The 16,079-nt window shown below is 37.9% G+C and overlaps 1 protein-coding gene across 1 annotated transcript; it reads left to right on the top strand.

Annotated features, from left to right (window-relative positions):
- Nucleotides 1–3,848: 3,848 nt before the first annotated feature.
- On the top strand, nt 3,849–4,793 carry LOC140523373 (olfactory receptor 5A1-like). The gene has a single exon (XM_072638284.1). The coding sequence runs from the start codon at nt 3,849–3,851 to the stop codon at nt 4,791–4,793; it is 945 nt and encodes a 314-aa protein (XP_072494385.1).
- Nucleotides 4,794–16,079: the final 11,286 nt, after the last annotated feature.

A 16,079-nucleotide genomic window follows, 5' to 3' on the forward strand; every position in this document is an offset into this window, starting at 1 on the left:
GCTATACACAGGTTAAATTGGAGACAATCAACAAAGGGAAGACACTGGGAAGCCTTCCTGGACAGGGTGAGATTTTAGCCAGGGTGGGAAAGAAACCTGAAGGAGAGGAGGGAAGACATTTCAGACTGACATGAATTAGATGACCCTTCCAACTCAACAAGTTCCCTTCCAACTCAGATTCTGAGACTTCATGAATTTGCTAATGACAAGAAGCATATTTCACTACATTGCTTCCATGACTTTTCTCTATAATAGATGAAGGATTTCACCAACACTCGATTTTGAATAGTAAAGTCCTGTATACAATAGACACTTAATAAGTGTCTTTTAAATGAATAGAATGAAGTTCAGGTTCCAACTACTACAGTCAAGTGAATATCTCCTTACAAGAAGAGGACAATGATGTGTAGGATAGAGGTTTCAGCCCTCTCCCATCTACAGAGGGTGCCTGACCTCTGGTGCCTTGGAATAGAAGGACACTCCAGGGACACTCATCCATGTGGAGCAACTATAGAAAAGAAATCCTCCCACAGGTCACTGAGGGAAGGAACAGGAAGCAGTGGTGGAGCAGTGATCATTCTTTAACTGGCCCTGTGATTTCATTGGTGCAACAAGCTCCCAGTGAAAAATTTCCTTCTACCAGTATATATCAGCAACTATTCTGCAGCTTATGGTATTTAAGTTATTCCTGGGGCCAGTGAGCTGTCAAATGGCATCTCTCTCTCTCTCTCTCTCTCTCTCTCTCTCTCTCTCTCTCTCTCTCTCTCTCTCTCTCTCTCTCTGTATCTCTATTATTCTCTCTGTCTATGTCTGTCTGTCTGTCTCTCACTCTCCCTCCAACCCACTCCCACTATGCCGTACTAGCTTCTACCTACCAATTAGGAACAGTTCTTTTGTATACAAAATACTATTCACAAAGCTCATGAAGAAACCCCAGTGGTTTCCAGTCCAGTCTGTACTTGAACAGTAATACCATCTATAGCATCCCTGAAAAAAACTCATTTCGATATCAGTTTCTGATGAGCAGCCTACCATCTCCCCAGGTAGCCCTTTCCACTTTGAGAAAGTAGATGCTTAATAAATCCTTGTTGCCTTGATTTGGCTCCGCAACTCCCATCCTCTGTTCCTCATTCTGCCCCCTGGGGCTAAGCCACATTTCCTTGAAAACCTGAAGAAACCAGCCATGTCCTTCAAGTAACCTCACCTCTGGGCTCCAGACCTGTCCACTTCTTCTATTCTGGCTAGCCTGTGCCTCTGGTCTCCCAGAATTTTATTTTCTTGAGGATCTCAACTCACTCTTTAATTTCCTCCCTATTTTTGTTGAGTTCTAATCACTCCAGGATAAGGAAGATGGTTCACAACCCTGAGGACTCCCTTCCCTTGAATAGATGGCCCAAGGAACAGGTGAGCATGGAGAAGATTCTGGGGTCATTGCCCTGGGCAGGGACAGGAAGCTGTGTGGGCAATGATAATCATTCAATCGGCCAATCAGTCAACAAACTTTCAAGGGAAAGTATATTTGAAATCAATACAAGGTCAAGGGGGAGGGGATGGAGAGCAAGTAGGCTGGTTCTAAAAATCCTGGTATGCCCAAATAAAAGGTGTTTTCCCTCTAAAAACTTGAGAGAGCCTTCCATTCTCCTTAATGCTGATGACTTCTCTCTGAGAATCCTTCCATTTATCACATACAGTTTGTGGCCCCCATCATATGGTAAGCTCCTACAAGGAGAATGGGGAATTGTTTGTTTCTTTCTGTGTATCCCCAGTGCTAAGCACAATGCCTGGCACATAATAGTGCTTAAAAAATACTTCTTGCCTTATTAACAGCTGAATTTAAGAAAAATTAGAGGAATTCTGCTTCCCATAGTGATTTAATTCCTTCAGATGATCCAGGATTTCCATGTAATGGATTCTACCCCACCCTTACTGAGTGAGTTTTAGCTGCTCTAGTCCAAAATAACCTTCTGGCCTTTGCGAACACCCTGTTTAAATACTTAGGACAAGTCAAGTTCCCTGTCATTCTTTCTCTTTTCTTCGAGGGCCTCAGGAATTTCCCTACCTGCTGTCCCTTCTATGCCCACCACCCACGGCTGGCAACTCCCCCAGCCTCTCTATAGAACAGAGGGGAGTATGGTCTATTTCTCTTGTTCTACCTCTGACACAAGCAAATGGTCTCTTTGAAGTTTTCTAAGGGTATTTGCTACTGAAAATAATAATTAATAGGAGGAAAAATGTAGAAGTCCCAAATTCAAGTTCTGTCTCTGATACATGATGGCTGTGCAACCCTGGACAAGTTTTTCTCATCCAATTTCCTGGACCCCATGAAATCCATAAAGAGCAGTGTGTGGACACAAGTTAAAATGTCTGCTTTCATGAAAAACTATTTCATTCATTTGTGGTGGGGGGAAAATGTAGCTAAAAATTATAGACTTTTTTCAAAATTTAGATTTCTCTGCACACTCATGGATCTTGAAATAGTTTGGAATATTAGAAATGAAAGTACATAGAAAGGATTTACCTAATAAAACATACATAGCAATGTTATGGGTTGTCTGCAGCTCATGCTATCCTCTGACTATGGCTCTGTCCAGAGTTATAGCTGGAGTGGGACACATGGTTCTTTAAACCAGGTCATTGAAATTTAAGGTTCACCACATGAGCTTCTGCTTGACCACATCTTATTTTTCCCCAGGTTGTTGTCTCTCCTGCACAAGCCTCTGAGTATCCTGGTATGGACCAATATGCTGAAGTCATTTCCTACAGGGGATAGTGCCAGGGTCTCCACGCTTCCATAACTGATTTAAGAGTAAGTCATGCTGCTTGTCCTGGGCACTCTTTTGTTCTACTTGCCCCAGGTGCCAAAATTGCTAGTTATAGCTCCACCTCTCCTTCCAGCTATTCATGGAAATAATAAAATGGGGGTCAGAGGAGGTGGGGAAAAAGCATTCTCCTAGTCCATCACCCTCTTTTGCTTACAACACTACCACCTCTATACTCTTTAGAGAACAAAGAAGTACTAAATGTGTAAAGGACTGTCATACAGAAAAGACTACAGTGTTTTTATCAATATTTGAACACAACACTTAGATTTCATGGGATTCTCTGGAATTTCAGAGAAGAAATGAGTTTCTGAGTAAATAATGAGGAGATAGTCAGGGCTGAGTGTTGAGGATGCTAACTATGAGAGGAGTACTCACTGTGGCGAATGCATAGGGAGGTCGGGAAGAGGTGTAGAATGCTGGACTCCCAGAAGAACAAGGAACTTTACATAGAAGATTTACATGGAGTTAATGCAGGGTCCCAGAGGACAGCAGGGACAGACTCAAAGAGCATGGATAAGGAGAGAAAAACATCAAATGTAAAAATCAAACAAGGAAAGGAAATTCCTGTGGTCCCCTGGCTCAGTTAACAATTGCAAGATTTTCATTTACATGTAAGCATATGCCTAAGTCAAGCAAATGTAAGCCAGGATAAAACCCCTAAAACACTTTTCCCTTTGTTCATATGTGCCTAACTTTTTATTTGAATGAATCAAATATATTACAGATGATTGGTTTGGGCCTCAGTTATAAAATATGTAAAATGATAGAGTTGGATTCTGTCACCTCTAAAGTGACTCTTGAACCTATGAGTCATTGATTTCCTTACAGTTATAGAGACTTGATCTATATCAATGTGATTTTCTTCTCCCCTGCTCAATGGGAAAAGGTCATCATAAAAACAGAAGAGGATATCCAACAGCACTTTATATGAAATTGGGAGAACATAACCCTCAGCAAGTACCACAGTCCCATGCTGAAAACACCTGCAATCATTGTCCTAGGAGTTTTCCTGTTTTTGTGGCGACCATGTCTATAGCCAAGGAAAACAACAGCACATCAGTGACCTTTTTCTTTCTCCTGGGATTCTCAGACCATCCAGAACTTCAAGTCATCCTCTTTGGGACATTCTTGGGAATTTACCTGGTAACTTTAGTCTGGAACCCAAGCCTTATAATCCTGATCAAAATTGACTCCCATCTCCATACACCCATGTATTTCTTCCTCAGCAACCTGTCTTTCATAGACATCTGCTACTCTTCCACTGTTGCCCCCAAGATGCTTTCTGACTTCTTCAAGGAACAGGCAGCCATCTCCTTTGTGGGCTGTGCCACTCAGTTTTTTTTCTTTATTGGTACAGGCTTAACTGAGAGCTGCCTCCTGGCTGCCATGGCATATGACCGCTATGCTGCCATCTCTAACCCACTGCTCTACACAGCCATCATGTCTCAGGACCTCTGCACCAAGATGGTAGCTGGAGCTTATGTGGGAGGCTTCCTGAGCTCCCTAATCCAAACAAGCTCCATATTTCAACTAGACTTCTGTGGCCCTAACCTTATCAATCACTTCTTTTGTGACCTCCCCCCTGTCTTAGCTCTCTCCTGTTCAGACACCTTTCTCAGTCAAACGATTAATTTCCTTGTGGTGGTTGCTGTTGGAGGAACATCTTTCCTCATCCTCCTCATCTCCTATGGGTACATTGTTGCTGCTGTCTTGAAAATCAATTCTGTTGAAGGCAGATACAAAGCTTTCAACACTTGTGCCTCCCACTTAACAGTAGTCACTCTTCTCTATGGAACTGCCCTCTTCATGTATCTTCGACCCAGCTCCAGCTACTCCCTAAGTCGGGACAAAGTTGTATCTGTGTTCTATTCAGTGGTGATTCCCATGCTGAATCCCCTCATCTACAGCCTGAGAAACAGTGAAATCAAAGCTGCCCTGAAAAAGGTGCTAGCAAAGAAAAGGTTCTCATAGAATCTTTTGTATTAGCAAGTTGAAATCTGCTTCCCATCACTACCTGGGGTAAATCATCAATTACCCTTTCTGGACTAGGAGAGCACAAAACTATTCATAGGTGTATTGGAGAATGTGTTTTTAGGCTAGCAATCAAAGTGTATAAAATTAATATTTGGGAATATGTTGCAGCTTCTCCATTGTGTCTCTCCCTTGGACTTTGGGTGACCCACAGATTTTATTTTTTGGTGATTATGAGATTCCACGATTACAGCCATGTCATAACACCAGACCGATATTGGCTTTAAACACATGGACTTTTGTTCAGGAAGAAATTAGGATTATTAAGAGCACTAAATAACTTCCTAACATAAAATAATTTTATTCATTTGGGACACAGTTTGTCATCCAAGATACATATACGGTTGTATCAGCTGTAATTGTTGTCAACCAACTATATTTCATAGTCTAGACAATATGAATTCTTCATTCCTTTTTTGGGTTTTTCTTCCTGTGTGAATATTTCTGCCACCCTGTTTGAGGTAATTAAGAACAACTTCATCGGATCATTACTTCATGTAGATAATTCAAAAAGTAACATGATAAAAATAGGGTTTCAAGACACATTATAAATGTCTCTTGACCCTCATGACAACCCTGAGATTTTGGTATTGTAATTATTCCCATGTTATAGCTAAGGAAGCTGGGAAAAACAGGTTAAGTGACTTGCCTAGGGTCACATAGCTAGTGAATGTCTAAGTTCAAATTTCAAATTAAGTCTTCCTATCTCCTGACCCAGTACTCCACCCACAAGGTCACCAATCTATTCAAGGATACAGTCTAAATAACATCTTCAAAGAGAATAATGGCCTGAAAAGGAAGTGAGTCAGTTAGGCAATGAGATCAAGAATAACAATCAATGGCCCAAGTGCTCAGTTACTTGCATGGAACTTTATTTATCTTCTATCAATGGGTTTAAGGGCCCTATCCATAAGGAGATCTTTGTGACAGTAACCTAGCTATCAGTCTGAAAGCAAAGAGTGAGACATGAGCAAAGCAACAACGGCATGGTGAATATCCAGACAGTACCTACCAGAAACAGACAGGAACAAAGCCAATGACAACTAACTAAGATTATTTAGCAAGATTCATATCTAGGAGTGGAGCCAAGATGGCAGAGTAGAAGGATGGACCTGCTGTACCTTTCCCCCCATAACCCATAAAATACCTATAAAAATAATTGCAAACAAATTCTAGAGTAGCAGAAGCCACAAATTGACAAAGTGAAACAGATTTCCAGCCCAAGACAGCCTGGAAAGCCAACAGGAAAGATTTGTCACACCAGACTTGGTACGGAGCACAGCCAGCCTGGGCCAAATGACACAGAAAGGACTAGAGCAGGCTTCAGGGCACAAAATCACAGGTAGCACCTGCAGTTCCCAGATTTCTCAACCCACAAATACCAAAGATAGTGTCAAAGGTCAGTAAGAAAGCTCTTTCACCTGGGTGAGAGGGGAGTTCAGTCTGGCCCTAGCTCCAGCCCTAGGGCAGTGGCAGCAGCAGTACTTCTGAAGCCCTTGGCCTAAAGACCCTGAGTGAATTGAACATCTGATCTGGGTCTCAGTCCTGAGTGGTGGTCCTGAGGTGAGGAGGAGCATTGATTGGCATAGTGGTGCTGGTGGTGGCAGTGGAGAGGAAATCCTTCTTGCAGATCCTGGGCAGAAAAGAGTACTTGTGCTTGTTTACAGACTAGAGCACAGACCAGGAGAGCAGTAAACGCCTCTCCCTTGATTGTGCCACTTTGGAGGAACTGAGAACTTACAGGTCCCTAGAGTATACCCTCCACTTGACAAAGGACTCAAAAGTCAAGTAACAGTCTGGGAAATGCCCAAAAACGGGAAAAAAATAAGACTATAGAAAGTTACTTTCTGGATAAAAAGATATTTTCTTCCATCCTTTTGATTGAGGAAGAACAAAGCATATTGTCAGAGGAAGACATCAAAGTCAAAGTTTCTACATCCAAAACTTCCAAAAAATACATGCAATGATCTCAGGCCATGGAAGAGCTCAAAAAGGATTTTGAAAATCAAGTAAGAGAGGTGGAAGAAAAATTGGGAAGAGAAATGAGAGAGATGCAAGAAAATCATGAAAAGTGAGTCAGCAACTTGCTAGAGGAGACCCAAAAAATGCTGAAGAAAATAACACCTTTAAAAATAGACTAACCCAAATGGCAAAAGAGGTCCAAAAAGCCAATGAAGAGAAGAATGCTTTAAAAAGCAGAAATGGCCAAATGGAAAAGGAGATTCAAAAACTTACTGAAGAAAATAGTTCTTTAAAAATTAGAAGGGAGCAGTTGGAAGTTAATACCTTTATGCAAAACCATGAAATTATAAAACAAAACCAAAAGAATGAAAAAATGGAAGACAATGTGAAATATTTTCTTGGAAAAAACAACTGACCTGGAAAATAGATCCAGGAGAGATAATTCAAAAATTATTGATCTGCCTGAAAACCATGATCAAAAAACGAGCCTAGACATCATCTTACAAGAAATTATCAAGAAAAACTGCCCTGATATTCTAGACCCAGAGGGTAAAATAGAAATGGAAAGAATTGACCAAGCACCTCCTGAAAGAGATCCCAAAAAAAGGAAAACTCCTAGAATATTGTTGCCAAATTCCATAATTCCCAGATCAAGGAGAAAATATTATAAGCAGCCACAAAGAAACAATTCAAATATTGTGGAAATACAGTAAAGTTAATGCAGGATTTAGCAGCTTCTACACTAAGAGATCAAGGGACTTAGAATACGATATCCCAGAGGTCAAAGAAGATAGGATTAAAACCAAGAATCACCTACCCAGCAAAACTGAGTATAATACTTCAGGGGAAAAATGAAATTTCAACGAAATAAAGGGCTTCCAAGCAGTCTTATTAAAAAGACCAGAGCTGAATAGAAAATTCAGGGTGGGGAGGGTTTAGAGAATATGGAACTCAAAGCATTAAGGATGAATGTTAAAAATCATTTTAGCATGCAACTGGAAATTAGGATATACAGGCAATGGAGTATAGAAGTCTATTTTGTTCTACAGGAAAATAGAGGGGAAAGAGGATGGAAGAAGGATGGGTAATAGAAGGGAGGACAGACTGGAGGAAGGGGTGAATGAGGTGCATGCTGTCCTGGGGTGGGGGATGGGAACAGATGGGGAGAAAATTTCTAATTCAAATTCTTATGAAAGTGAATACTGAGAACTGAAAAATAAATTATATATTTTTTAAAAAACAGAATTCATATCTTCAAGAGACTCATAGAGTCTATGGAGGACCCTTATATCCACAAGAAGAATCCCTTTACCAGGAATGTCTCCATCCATGTCTGGCTCTTATCTATCAGGGTGGTAATTAAGATTAAGATACTGATGGCTTACATCGTACTTGCAAGTAAAACTGCTTCATCAAGGGCCACAAAATAATGTTCACACAACAAGTTGCCCCCTGGTTGTAAGATATTTAGATTGGGGACATTATGACAGTGGACAAGTGATAGACTCTTGGCCAGACAGAGTATTTCATCATGCTGAGGATCACTGATATTTGGGACCAAGACATAGTTGCAAAAGTTCTGAGCTCCTCCTCTTATTAGATAGGTATGTGGGTGAAGAATAGGATATGAAAGTTCTAGGACCATCTGTCCAGCAGTCCTGCCAATTAAGGGGCAGTTCTTCAGAGGAGAAAATAATGAGACACCTGAAATAGACTTCTTCTTTATTTTTGTGTCATGGACCCCTTGGGAAGTTTCATGATATCTATAGACCACCACCACCTGTCAGAATAATGATTTTATAACTTATAATAAAAGGCATAGGTTTACAAAGGAATCAAATTATGTTGAGATACAGTTATCCATTTAAAAGACAAGTTCACAGACCCCCTTCAATCTATCTACAAATTCCTTTGATATCTCTGGACCCCAGGTTAAAAATCCCTGACATAAAGACATATTGGATGGACTCAAGAGATGACTTTCTGGACAAGGATGAATGAGTTGCAAATACCATAATGGAAAGAATTCCCGAAACAATGAGATGGCAGAGATTTTGAAGACTGCACCACACAGTGCTTCCAATGAATGATTCTTTAAAGAGAAAGCTGCCTTTCTCTTTAACACCAATATTTTTCCCATGAGGTTATGTGGCTATGATTTATGGCACAGAGAAGAATGAAAATTGCAGATGACCCACTGAATAATGAATCAATGGGTAGGAACAAGTGGTCTGCAGCATATTGCTAATGACAAATTGCCTATGAAGTGCATCATAAAAGTCATCATCCAACACACATGTGACAAGAAAAGATGGTGGGCTGGGTATGTATGCAGCAAGAATGGGAAACAATAGATAGTCAAGTTAAATATAATGTTGGAAGCCCTGGAATATTTAAAGAACTAGAGAAGAATATACAGCAGGTTGGGATGATTTTATTTGGACAATTTGGAGGGCAAGGAGAAAAAATGCATGGGATAAGAAGCTATAGAAGGGCTATAATATGCTCCAATAGAGGAAGTGCCCACAGTTATGAGATCGTGTTTCCTTTTCATACCACTCTTTCATCATCTGCAAAAGGGAATCATAGATTTAGAGAGAACCATTGGGGTCATCTCATCAAACTCCTTCACTTAATGGATGAAGAAGTTGAGATCTATAAAGATCAAGTAACTTACCCAGGATCACACATGTAAAATATGAATCCAGGTCCTTTGTGTCCATTGGCTAGGGGATAAAGAGTAAGAAACAGAAAAGATCAAAGAGGAGATGGATTACACAGAGATAGGGACTCAGTTACCTTGAGGTAGAACTGCACATCCATGCAGTCCCTCTGGGGAAACAAGTATACTGATGAACCAGTCCCAGATGAAGAGGAGTAAACAAAGATCTGGACCAAATCTACTAAACCCATTGGAGGAAATCTGGATCAATTAACCAACAAAACTTCATTAAAAAACCTGCTGTGTTAAGAACCTGGCACTGTACTAGAAATGTAATAGATAGGAATACAAAGAGAAAAACCAAATAGCCCCTACCCTCAAGGAGTTTATATTCTATCAAGGATATTTACATGCAATATTATGTAGGTATTACATACACAATAGTTCAAGGGGAAACACAAACAGCAGGGTAGAATCTGGAAAAATCTTAGATGGAGAGATAACCTTGATTTGAGCTTTGAAGGGAGACGGAGTTTAAGAGGTGAGATGAGAAAGTTTCAAGTATATCCTATACAAAAGCATAGGTATGGGCAAGAATATCGTATATGAAGAATAGCAGGTAATCTGGTTTGGTTGCAATATAGCAAGAAGGAATGGAGTAAGAGTCATTTCCTCTTTTAAAATTAGCTTAAATGAAGCCTGTCATATATTCAGTCTCATTAGCCTAAATATTAGCATGGTGACTGAGGAACCTTTCCTCTTTTAGCCAAGAGCTAGATAGGAGGAAAATTCTGATTTTCACAGGAGAAAACCAGCGAAAGGGACTCAAGTCAGTGAATTTGATTGTGCAGAAGTCACTCACGATTAAATCCATATGTTATAAGAGCTTAGGCTCTGGATCACAGGTTACATTTGAAATCAATATACATGCTGGAGTAAAGTCATCTTAAGTGCATATAATCATGTCCTTGTGATCAAAAGTTCAGGTTTTGATCTGAGATTCTGGTTCAGATTGGGGCATGGAAAGTATAGGAGTGGAGGAAGGTGCCTATGGGATAGGTGTATTAGCCAAAATCTCTTGGTAGACAATTGAGGTTATCCTAGTCTTAACCACTCAGAGTTAGATATCAAGATTTGCAACACAGCACAACTATATTAGTGTCTTTAGGCATGTGGGTGTGGGAGTTTGTCTTGGGCAGAAGATAGAGGCATCCTAGGCTAGGCTGACTTTATTTTTGCTCTGGATCCATGATTCCACTGATGTAAGGAACTCATGGTGACAAAATTCCCTTGACATGTAAAGAACAAATAATTCTTGTTTTATCAGCTGTTTTCAAACAGAGATAAAGATTATACTCCTCCAAGAAAAATCTGGTGTTGGCACACATATTAGGAAAAGATAAGACAGAGAAAAAGAGATCAAAAACTAGGAAACTGGAAGAAGTGAAATGATTTGTCTTGGGGCACACAGAAAGTTCTCTGGGTCAGGTGTGTCTTCCTGACTCCTAGTTGAGTATTCTATCTACTATTATTTATAATGGAGGAAAAGTAGAAGCTTTCATATATTAGGGTTGAAGAAAAACACTTATTCTTATGATTATTAGAGATAACACTGAGCCTGAGATTTCAATGATATAGGGAGCTTCCAGAGGAGGAAATTTCCTCTCCCAATGCATGTGTCATTTCTGCAATTTAGTCTTCAGGGTTAGATGAGGATGAGAGAGTGTGAATTAGAAGTAGGAAATGAACCCAGGACTGTCTGGCTTTGTCAAGTAATCTCTCTACTATACCACACTACCTCACCAACAAAAACTTGGAAAAATTGGCAAACACCATTTCAAATAATTAGCAAATAAAATAACAATAAATTTTATTGGAAGTCTGGCAAACTAACCTACCAAGACATATGAAGACATTATATAAATGCAAATGTACAAAAAAAAGAATTTTACTAGTATGGTTCCTGGTACTTAATAAACGCTTGTTGAATATGGAACTAAATAATTGGATAGATATTCAATGTACCTGGTAAATTACACTAGTATAGCAAAGGGGGCAGTGTTATCCAAATTAAACTTGAGGTTTAATCTATATCAATCAAAATATCAGTGGTATGATTCACAGAATTAGATAAAATCATAGTTCAAGGCATGTGGAAGAATATCAAGGAAAATAGTTGGAAAAGTAAAGATGGGGGGAATTTTCACTGCCATGTCCCAAATTGAACTATAAATCAATAATGACCAAAAACAGTTTACACTAAATTTAAAAAAATAGTAAAGTAGATCAGTGAAATAGATCAAATGAGAAAGATTTAAGGCCAAATTTCTGCAGTAGTTTTAAAGTTCAATAAATTAATATGTAACTCATAGGGGAAGAAATTAATTATTCAACAAAAACTTCAGAGAAAATGATCAGAAAACCATAACATTGTTGATCTCCCAAGAAAAATATGAAAAGCAAATTACTCTAAATGCCATATTTTTAGAAAGCAATAAAAGAAAAGTCCCCCATCAGTACTGGTGGAAAAAACAAAAAGAAGAGAATACAAATCAATAGGATGCTGAGTATGCCTTAGAAAGGAATCCTAATTCTATCCCACTCACATATATGGCAGAAAAATGGAGATATACCAGTAATTTACACTACATACCACAATAATTCAATTGGGCTCAATTAAATAAACCTCCATTAAAGACCTACTCTGTGCAAGACACTATGCTATTCAATGGGATAACATAATATGCCCACAAATATAGATATGTTCAAAGTAATACATAATAATTTCAAGTGGGAGATACCACCCAAAATGAAAATGATCTGAAAAGACAATACATTTTAAATATACCAAGAATATGAATGTAAATAAATTCACACAATAGGAAAAATTAGAGAAGATTAGAAAGGTAAATTTCTCAGAACTCAGGATAGTGGAAGAAATTCTAATCGGTTCAGACTTAGAAGAAGTTCTTAGACAAAATAGATAAGCTAGATTATACAAAAATAAAAAAAGTTTTGTATAGATAGAAGCAATGCATTGACAATATATGAATATTGAAAAAATCTTTTCTTGCAATATCCCTAATAAAAGTGCGCTATTTCAAATCTACAAGGAACCAATTCAAATGTAGCTGGGTAAGAGCCATTCTCCATTAGATAAGTGATCAAATTATATAAACAAGTTCTTGAAAAATGAAACAAAATATATACATAATTGATAATAATTTGAGAAATACAAATCGTGAGGAAGGCAAAGAGACTATCCTTAAAAATTGTCTAATATGAATCATCACCCGTTAAATTGACTAAAATAATACAAGATTATAAAACTTAATATCTGAGGGGTAGTAGAAAAGGTGACCCACTAACTCTTCAGATCCTGGGGGAGCTCAGAATTTGGTTAATATTTTTGTAAAGCAATATAAAATTATATAATAAGAATTTCCCTATGACCCATTAATTACACTACTAGAACTATTTCCTAAGGATGTTATTGATAGGAGGAAAAGATCTGTCTGGATAAGTAATTGTTCTCATGGCCCTATTTGTAAAAACAAAGAAGAAAATAAAAAACTGATGCAAACTCTAAGCCCAATCACTGGGGAATAGTTGCATATTAGGACATATAAACACAGAGACAAAGTGGTGTAGTAGAGACTTGGTTTTAAGTACTTCCTCTGACACATGAAGTCTATGTGACCCAAATGTTTGTATGTACATTCCAATTGTGTCCAATTCTTTTTGACACTGTTTGGAGTTTTATTGACAGAGAGATGGAGTAGTTCATCATTTCCTTCTCCAGCTCATTTTATAGATAAGGAAACCGAGGCAAGCAAGGTTAAGTGATATGTGTGTATGTATGCATAGACATATATGTATATGATATCTATACATGTATATACATAATATACATATATATATATTCTTCTTTCACGATGTACATGAGCTTGATTTGTGAGTGAATGCAAATTCATCTAACTAGTCCCAGACCTTCTGTCATGTCCATCCACTGCAGACAGATGTCTCTTCACCCTATCGATTCCACATGTACCCACTTCAACCTCTCTTCCCCTCCCATTCCACCTCTTGCTTTGGGAACAGTAACCCAAGCTTACCAATGCTTTGGAGCTTAGCAAAGACTCATTACATTGTATTAGATTGTATTTGTAATTGTGCATATCTTGACATTCTTCTATTTGTCCATGGAATTTAAAACTAAATGCATTAATAAAAAACAATGTTCAAAAAAGATTTTAGACTAGGTGATCTCTAAGATCCCATCCAGTTTTGAAACTGTTCCACTCATCCTTTCTGTGATTCTCCAAAAACCATTTTCCCTCTATGACAATGCAAGCTCCTTAAAGTCAGAGAGTTTAGTATTTGTATCCTTAGAACTCAGGACTGTACCTTCCACAAAGTAGCCACTTAACAAATGTTTTTCGTTTATTCATTCATTCACTCACTCACTCATTCATATGAATGTAATGATACATTGGAAAGGGCACTGGATTTACGTTCAAATTCTCTCTGCCATTTTGTACCCATGTAACTTTGGCCAAGTTATTATACCTCTCTTACAAGTTTCCTCATCTATTAAGAGATTAGAGTTGAACTGGAAGACCTATAAAAGCCCTCCTGGCTATACATCTCTGGTACAAGAGGATTCATCAATAATGGAATATTATAAGGCTTTAAGAAATTATGATGAACAGAAAGAACTATGAGATCCCTACAAAGTGAAGCAGAATGAAGCCATAAATTTGAAAGAGCTTATACACATTGACCAAAACTCTGTAAATTAAAACCAAATTAGACAAGTAGCAAGAGTCCCCTTAAATGAATTGGATGGCCAAGTTACTATAACTTCATTAGCATTAATTTGCAAAGCTTTTATTCCTTTTAGTCTATGATCCTAAGAATTTAGCAAATGACAGAATCAGGGGGTTATAAATATAATCATTTACACTCAATCTTTTTTTAAAAAAATTTATTGTTATCATTTATTTTTAAATTACAAATATTTATAGGTTACTCCCACTTCACGAGAGGTATCTTGTAATAAAATGAAATCATTAAGCAAAATGAAGAATACAATGACCTCATCTGAAAGTGGTTGCAACACTCTGGATCTGTAACGCCACTCCAGTTATTTGTTTGTTTTATTTTGTTTTTAGATGAAAGGAAATCTATTTCCTCTCCCTTCTCCTCTGATCCTCATTGGGAAAAGAAAAAAAGAAAAATAAATTTCTCGTAACAAGTAAGCATAGTGAAGTAAAATCTTCCATGGACATGGTTTTTCATCTCTGGCATGGATATGGTATTACATCATCACTCATCTGGAATCACAAATTATTGTTGTATTGATCATACAATGTTCTTTCAGTTTTCAAAGTTGTTTGTTTTTACATTGTCATTATTATATAAATTATTCTCAGGTTCTATTAATTTCTTTCATCAGTTTATAAAAGTCTTTAAAAATATACTTTGGTTTTATAATATTGACATTATACTATAAACTTCACTTTGTATCAGTTCATTCAAGTCTTTCCATGAGTCTTTGAAATCATTCATTTCTTAAAGCGTAATACTATTTAATCACACACATGTACCACAACATATTCAATCATTCTTCAGTTAATGGACAGACTTCTTAATTTCTAGTTTAGTTTGACCACTGCTAAAAAATTACTGTGCAATCACTTTTTAAACATTGTTTTGTCTAGTTGTTTTCATTTGTGCTTTTGTCTTCTTTTTTGATGGTGGGGTGTGGGGATGTGGAATTCTTTCATATTACCTGCTTTATCCTCCTAGTAGATTGAAAGCTTCTTGGCAGCAGAAGTTTTTTGGTTTTTTTTTTTTTTTTTTTTTTGGTCTCTTGCAATGCCCTGGATATTCTAAAATACCCAAATAGATCTGTCTTCTAGGTGATGTATACATTCTCCCAAACAAAGCACATCCCAGATCACCTATGCTTGACCAAACACACACCTCTTGTCCATGTAAACCCATTATTTCCCCATGAGATTGCAGCAAGGAGAGAAGGAAAGAGTCCATGAAATGAGTTGAGGGCCTTCCTGTCTTTCTTTTGACATCACAAGTATAACAGTAGAGAACATAGGCTATTTCTCAATTATCCCTCCCTCCTTCCACATGCGTAGTTCATCTCCTTTTTCTGCTTCTGTATTTCTTTGATAATATCTTTTTTTTCAATTGTCTTGCATAGTTCCTGATTTTAGAATATGCTACTTGCTCACACACCACTGTGCAGGACTCAGTATGATCTCTGCACGTGGAAGGATCTTAGTAAACCTTTGTTGCATTGGATTGGATTGAATTTGTAACTCTTTGTATCTCACCATGCTTGTATTGGTCAATGGAATTTAAAATTAGCTATATGCATAAATAAGCAATGGTCAAAAAAAAAGAAGGGTTTGTCCTAGATGATCTCTAAGATCCCTTCCAGTTCTCCTATCTATGATGTTAATGTACACAAAAGTTCTCTATTAACTGAAACTTATTCTATTAACTGGATCTTACATTCCATATAACCAATGTCAACATGTTCTTGGCCATTACCTCTAGGGTACAGGTCCCAGAGCACA

Source organism: Notamacropus eugenii, chromosome 2 (genome assembly GCF_028372415.1).
Source record: "Notamacropus eugenii isolate mMacEug1 chromosome 2, mMacEug1.pri_v2, whole genome shotgun sequence".
Lineage (NCBI taxonomy): Eukaryota > Metazoa > Chordata > Mammalia > Diprotodontia > Macropodidae > Notamacropus > Notamacropus eugenii.